Source organism: Mycetomoellerius zeteki, unplaced genomic scaffold (genome assembly GCF_001594055.1).
Source record: "Mycetomoellerius zeteki isolate Tzet28-1 unplaced genomic scaffold, Tzet1.0 scaffold155, whole genome shotgun sequence".
Classification (NCBI taxonomy): Eukaryota; Metazoa; Arthropoda; class Insecta; order Hymenoptera; family Formicidae; genus Mycetomoellerius; species Mycetomoellerius zeteki.
In genome coordinates, this window is record NW_017256500.1 from 1,419,224 (window position 1) to 1,425,880 (window position 6,657).

At 39.7% G+C, this 6,657-nt stretch overlaps 1 protein-coding gene across 1 annotated transcript; it reads right to left on the bottom strand.

Moving 5' to 3' along the window:
* Window positions 1–82: 82 nt before the first annotated feature.
* Hrd3 (HMG-coA reductase degradation 3) lies at window positions 83–4,261 on the bottom strand. The gene is made up of 6 exons (XM_018445112.1): window positions 2,817–4,261; window positions 2,481–2,728; window positions 1,926–2,405; window positions 1,581–1,809; window positions 1,078–1,484; window positions 83–1,004 (listed from the first exon to the last, which is right to left on the bottom strand). The coding sequence occupies exons 1-6, from the start codon at window positions 3,310–3,312 to the stop codon at window positions 576–578; spliced, it is 2,289 nt and encodes a 762-aa protein (XP_018300614.1). The 5' UTR covers window positions 3,313–4,261; the 3' UTR covers window positions 83–575.
* Between the last annotated feature and the right edge of the window lie 2,396 nt (window positions 4,262–6,657).

A 6,657-nucleotide genomic window follows, 5' to 3' on the forward strand; every position in this document is an offset into this window, starting at 1 on the left:
AAAAGTTATATATAAGTGATTTAATTGTACAAAACTATCATGAAATAAAATTATTGCAAAGATAGTTCAATGTTATATTTATAAGAAAATATGATATACAGAATTGTGAATTTGAATAAATTTGACTGTTTTGCAAAGGAGGGAACTCTAAATATGTCGTAATAAACCCGTTCATTTATGGACAATATTCCTACTCACATGATATACATTGTGTGTGAGCTTAATAATGGAACTTTATAAACTAGGAACTAAGCTTAGAGTCCACACATTAGCATACGAGAACTAACCAAAGTAATTTATATTAAAAAATCACCAATTATCAGTTATGGCATTATACAACTTTCAACAAATTTAGGAGTAATCTCTGAGTTAGAAGTAAATTACTATGATATATACACATTTAACGCACTGAAATATTGAACTCGAGGTTACTCAACTTGCGCCATAGGAAGGATGTTATAAAAAACGATGTTCCAATATGAATCTCTTATAAAATTCTTTCCAAGCTTAGTCTAGAAAAATCTATGTATATTCATATATATATATATGAAACAAAATGAATGAAAATACAAAATTTAGTTAACAGGTCTCGGTGGGGGAGGTGGCTGCGGTCTGCGGAAGTATATAATAAGACTAAGCATTCCTGTGAGAAATCCAATAAGATATAAATCCCAGTTTTGTCCAAGCAATTGATCCCATTTATCCAATTGATCGACTAAACTGAATTCTTGTAGGTAATCGAAGCCGAAGAGGAAAGAAAGTTTGATCAAAGCTAGTGCTACAGGTATTCGCGCATCAGGACTAGCATCCGCGGCTAAATCGTAGCATCGTTTAGCTAAATGTCGGTCTTTAGCTAAACCTAGACCGCGTTCATGCATGTATCCTAAGTTAAACATGGCCTGAGCGTTGTGCTGTTGTTCGGATGCCGAACGGTAATGACTCGCAGCAACTTCATAATCAACTTTTGTTCCTCTGCCGTAGTAATGCGCATCTCCAAGTTTTACCTGAAGTAAAATAGAACTCATTTCATATTCAAAGTGCAAATGTAAATTTTTCAATTTCGATTTGTACACCCACCTGCGCAGCGGAATAGCCTTGTGCAGCAGCTCGTGCCCACAATGCCAAAGCTCTAACTAAGCCTTGTTCTTCTGATAGAATATCAGTTTCTCCTCTATCTAAAATGAATGCCGCGTTACTCTGCGCAACCTCATAACCCATTTCAGAAAACAGGGCGTAATTGAGGAATGCTTCGTTCACTCTGCCGTCTCTATAATCAGAATGTGCGACCATCAATTGATCGCTCCACTTTCCTCTTTCGGCAACGTTTTTCATTAATTCCACGGCTGTCGGACAGCTTCTCATCATTCCAGTGCCAGTGGCATGCATCTGAGCAAGATTATAGTACGCCAATACATGACCGGACTGACTAGCTAAATTAAAATACTTGTTCGCCATTTTGTAATCTCGCCTCACGCCTATGCCACCTAAAAATGAATTCAAGTATTACAAAGCAGTAGACAATTATTTATGTGAACAAGAGAGGATAGAATGATTATAAAATTATAAATACATATACTTACTGAAATACATATTGCCTAACTGCAACTGTCCATCAACCCAACCTTGTTCTGCAGCTTGACTGAAATATTGTAATGCTTTACCAGTATTTCTTTCTACTCCCATTCCATATAAGTACATCAGACCTAATCCACTCTGGCCTACTGGATTGCCTAACTCTGCAGCTTTCTTGAAATACTTATACGCTGTTTCATTGTCTTGCTTAACAATTTCGCTTCCTTCTAAATAAATCTGTAAAAAGAAAACACGTGAAAAAGAATATTATATAATTGGAATATATTTGACAACCATGCAACCTTGTATATAATATCATAGTTATAAGTATTGTTGTTAAAATTTCATTTTACCTTTCCAAGGAACGCCATAGCTACTGGATTGCCAGCGTCAGCAGCATGTTGAAAATATTGCACTGCTCTTTCGTGATCCAGAGGAACTCCTCTACCTCCTTGATAATGAAGTTGTCCAAGTCCGACTTGTGCCTGAGTATCGCCCTTTTTGGCTAACAATTGATAATACTCTATTAAATCTTGATCAAAAATTCCGGAAGTATATCCTGGGTTTTCATGCTCATCTAAGAGTCGAACCCGTTGAACTACTGGACCACCACTCAGCGAGACTTCTTCTGCGACCTTCTTCGCTACCTTTCGATAAAAGTCTAAAGCACGTTCACAAGAGGCCGGTGTTGTCACACCTGCCCAATGACGATATCCCATCACCATTTGAGCACGAACGTCACCACCGAGAGCAGCTATGGTATAATGAAGTAAAGCTTTTGCTTGAGATGCATTAACGCCACCAATACCGATTGCATACAAAAATCCCATTCCCTGTATATAAGAAAATTGATTATAAAATCCTCTCTCTGCCAAAACTTAATGTTACTTATTATATTATGTATATACCATATGAGCAGACGAGAGTCCAGTATCTGCAAGCTCCTTGAATATTTTAAATATATTAGGTATGTCGTTAATAGCTACTTCCAGGGTAGTCGAACCCAAGGGAGATCCAAGTAATCTTGCCCATGTCAATATAGATTTTGCCTCACGATGGCCTAACTTTGCTGCTTCAACGAGCAACCTATAACCCTCTTCTTTGTTAGCGCGCATCGCATTTATGATACTTTCTGCTTTCTTGAACAATTGCTCGGCTAAAAAAAATTGCAGCAAAGATTATTAAGAAATAACACAAATAATGTCATTATGTTATCCGATAAGAACAAAGCGTGTCTGGCATACCTGCTTGTTGTTCCACTGATAATGGCTCTTGGACATCCTCCTCGAGCGTTTCGTACAGCTCTTGAGCTTCCCAGGATTCCAAATCCTCTTCATCCATTGGTCTCTCGTTTAAAACTATAGAGTCTGTATCTTTTGTTTGAGCTATCATAGTCTTCATCCATACGTTTCTTGTTCCCGGATTCTCCAGGGTCTCCTTGTTGGCGGTCTCCGTTTTGCTCTCTCCATCCTCCTTTTTACCGGTCTGTTTGTTGATCTTCTCATAGATCGGATCGGACGTCGGTACGAGTTTCATTATCGTGTCACGCAGAGCACTCAGCTCGCGCAGTTGTTCGAAGGCATTCTCGATATCCTCGATCGCGACCTCCTCCTCCTCTTCATTAGTATTCGACTTCTGCGTGATATCGCCGCGCTTCTTCGAGCCAGTCTCCAGTTCCGCGGTGCTCAAGAGAAACAACGCCAGGAGCGGCAGGAACACGACCCTCCCGTTGGACTTCATAGCTTCGGCGAGAATTCAAACGCAAGGCCTCATTACAAACCTATAACGCCGGTGACCTTAACGTGCTCATCGCCCTCTCGGGCACGCGGTTATACGAGACGCGCGATTGATCGCATTTGACACGTACATACGTGGACATTCGCGAGAGCCGTCTCGCCTCTTCGACCAATTACGTCATTAGGACACGTCAATACACATCTTCCCGCGGCTGACGGATGTCAACAAAAACAGTAGGCTCACGATCGATCAAACGAGGACCCGTCACGAGTCGTGTGTACACGCGTTATGACACACCACGCGGGAAAACATTCGTCGAGTCAGCTGTTCACCGCTAAAAGCGTGCAATCGCCATAATAAACGTGGCCCGTGGCCTCACGCCGTCCGTGCCGCACACGAATGCGTATTACACCTGATTACACCTTGTTTACACCGCGCAATAGTGACACGTCCTCAACTCCTCACGTCTCTACTCACGTCCACCGTCGACTGAACACGATGAAGCAAAATAGTTTATCTCTCGAAATATTAAAAACTCTGATATATATATATATATTCAATGTTATTCGTGTCCTTTGTCTCTACTCAGAACGCGTACTATGGAACGACGTAATAATAGATATGCGTTTTAGATCATATTAGATAAGGATAGATAAGTCGAGAAAAAAAAATAATAATAATAATAGTGCCGTCTTCCGACGGAATTAATTAAGCCGCCAAGTTGCGCCAACTGCACCTTGTAGAAGTCGGTAGAAGTACAGATAGATTTATAAGTTTATAGGTTAGTTGTTCGAAAAGTTTTATTTTGATCGTATCTGCGTGAACGCGCTATAAACGAATGATTTTTTTTCGAAGTTTCATAAAAACTGGAACATTTTAGAATTCGAATAATGATTTTTTATACGAGAAGTAAAGAATACGTGACAATCGCACAACCGTTGGCAACCATTGCAACAAGGGACTGCGCAAAATGGAAGAAAGATTAGGAACAAAAATAAGTGTCAAGATTTTAACTTATCAGGGTACTTATCATGGGGAACATGTCGGAATGAATTCTGATCGGAATTATTTCATTTTCCCTAGAAAACACAATAGAAATCTAGGGAATAATTGAATAAAGCCCAGTGTCCACGATGCTAGAAATCCGTCCGAGATCTCAGATAAAGAAAGAATTGACCAATCGCATTGATCATGTGACTAAATTGTTTAAATATGATTGGTTAATTCTTTCTCTCTGCGAGATCTCGGACCAATTTCTAGCATCGTGGACACTGGGCTTAATTCCGATCGGAATCCATTTCGACTTTTCCATGATAGGTACCCAGAAACTGGTTACATCAGAATATACGGTTTCTGGTAGATTAAAATCTTAGTAATTATTCTTATTCTTATTTCTAATATTTTAGCCCGATCTACAATTGCATAAATGTAGTTGTAAGTGGTCGTAGTTGTAAGAAATGACCAATCGCAGTTGAATACAAGGAGAATATACGATTGTGATTGGTGAATTCTTACAACTATGATCGTTTAAGCCCGATCTACAATTGCGTAAACATAAACGTAAGATTATGGGAGTAGTAGTAGCAGTAAATGTTGTACAACATGTTAATCTACAATCGATAATAAATAAAGTAACTAGATTACGACAATTAATCAGAATGCATTTTCAATGACGGCGGTATTGATTATGTACATGGATACATTGAAAATACTTTTGAGATGGCAAAAGGGTATTTCGTTTCCATACATCAAGACAAAACGACGATAAACGACGCGGACACGTGACAGCACTCTGATTGGTTCACTTTTATGCGAGATCTACAATAGAAGTCGTAGCGGTCGTAAAGTCTTAGGCCGGAATCAGACTAGGCATTGAAGATTGAGATTGAAGATTGAAAAATTGAAATTTGACCAATCAAAACAATAGGAACTAAAATTCCTTTACCCTCATTGGTCAAATTTCAATCTTCAATCTTCAACCTCAATCTTCAATGCGTAGTCTGATTCCGGCTTTAAGTCGTAGAAAATTAACCAATCACAGTCGAATATGAGAAGAATAATCGATTATGATTGGTCAATTTTCTACGACTTTAGACCTTACGACCGCTACGACTTCTATTATATGCGGGGTCTACAATAGAAGTCGTAGCGGTCGTAGGGTCTTAAGTCATAGAAAATTGACCAATCACAGTTGATTATTCTTCTCATATTCGACTGTGATTGGTCAATTTTCTACGACTTAAGACCCTACGACTGCTACGACTTCTATTGTAGACCCCGCAGTAGACCCCGCAGTAGACCCCGCATTACGTTTTACGCAGTCGTAATCGTGAAAGATAAAGTTAAGTCTATTTTACAATTGCGTAAACGTAGTTGTAAGTGATTGTAGTTATAAGAATTGACTAATCACAGTAGAATATTCTCCTCATATTCGACTGTGATTGGTCAATTCTTACAACTACTTACAACTACGCTTATGTAATTGTAGAATGGGCTTTAAACCATCTTTCACAACATGCTTTACAACCGGTAGTAGCAGGTTAAAACTTCGCTTTACAACATTTAAGCTGGTTCTACATTGATCGCATCGCAGCGTCGCAAGGTGTCGCAAGCGTTGCAGTCCAATCAGAGTTTAGCTTGACATTGATTGGATCGCAACGCTTGCCACACTGCGATGCGACTAATGGCTGCGTTCGGAAACGTCGCTCGGATGCCTCCGATGCGTCGGATTCACCATCTATCCTTGTTTAATATTTAATGTTAAACAAGAACAGATGGCGAATCCGAGGCATCGAAGACATCCGAGCGACGTTTCCGAACGCAGCAAATGTAGAGCCAGCTTTAAGCCCGTATCAGACTACCGACTCTGCAAGCCGACCCGACTGCCAACTCTGACTGCCGACCAATAATGGACCAATCACAATAAGACTGATTCAATCTGATACGGGTTTTAGGGCCACTTTCACCAAGCTCAGTTACTAGGGCTGGTTAAGTAAACGACGATGGTGATATTTTTAGATTTAACGGAATATGCCAATCAGATGAGAATCACAGTCGAATATTTTCCTCATATTTGAGGCGTCGTCTACAACCTAGGTAGAACACGGAGTCATAATTAAGTCATAATGGTATCAGGACGTCATCATGACGTACTGATACCTAAAAATTGACTTATAAGTGACGAATGAGGTTATGATAATGTCCTCATTGACTTCTGTGTTCTACTTGGGAATATGCGAAGTAAGCTTGGTTTAAGAAGTAAAGTCGGCGGCACACGATGCTTATTTTCTTATTGGATTGCTAGCTAGAATAAATTCTTGCCACCGTATTGGCTACGATGCAAACACT

Coding starts and splice junctions, on each gene's coding strand:
- Hrd3 (XM_018445112.1), bottom strand. CDS start 3,312: ATGAAGTCCAACGGGAGGGTCGTGTTCCTGCCGCTCCTGGCGTTGTTT. Junction 1,485..1,580: donor GTTAGGCAATATGTATTTCA/GTAAGTATATGT, acceptor ATTCATTTTTAG/GTGGCATAGGCGTGAGGCGA. Junction 1,005..1,077: donor AAGGCTATTCCGCTGCGCAG/GTGGGTGTACAA, acceptor ATTTTACTTCAG/GTAAAACTTGGAGATGCGCA.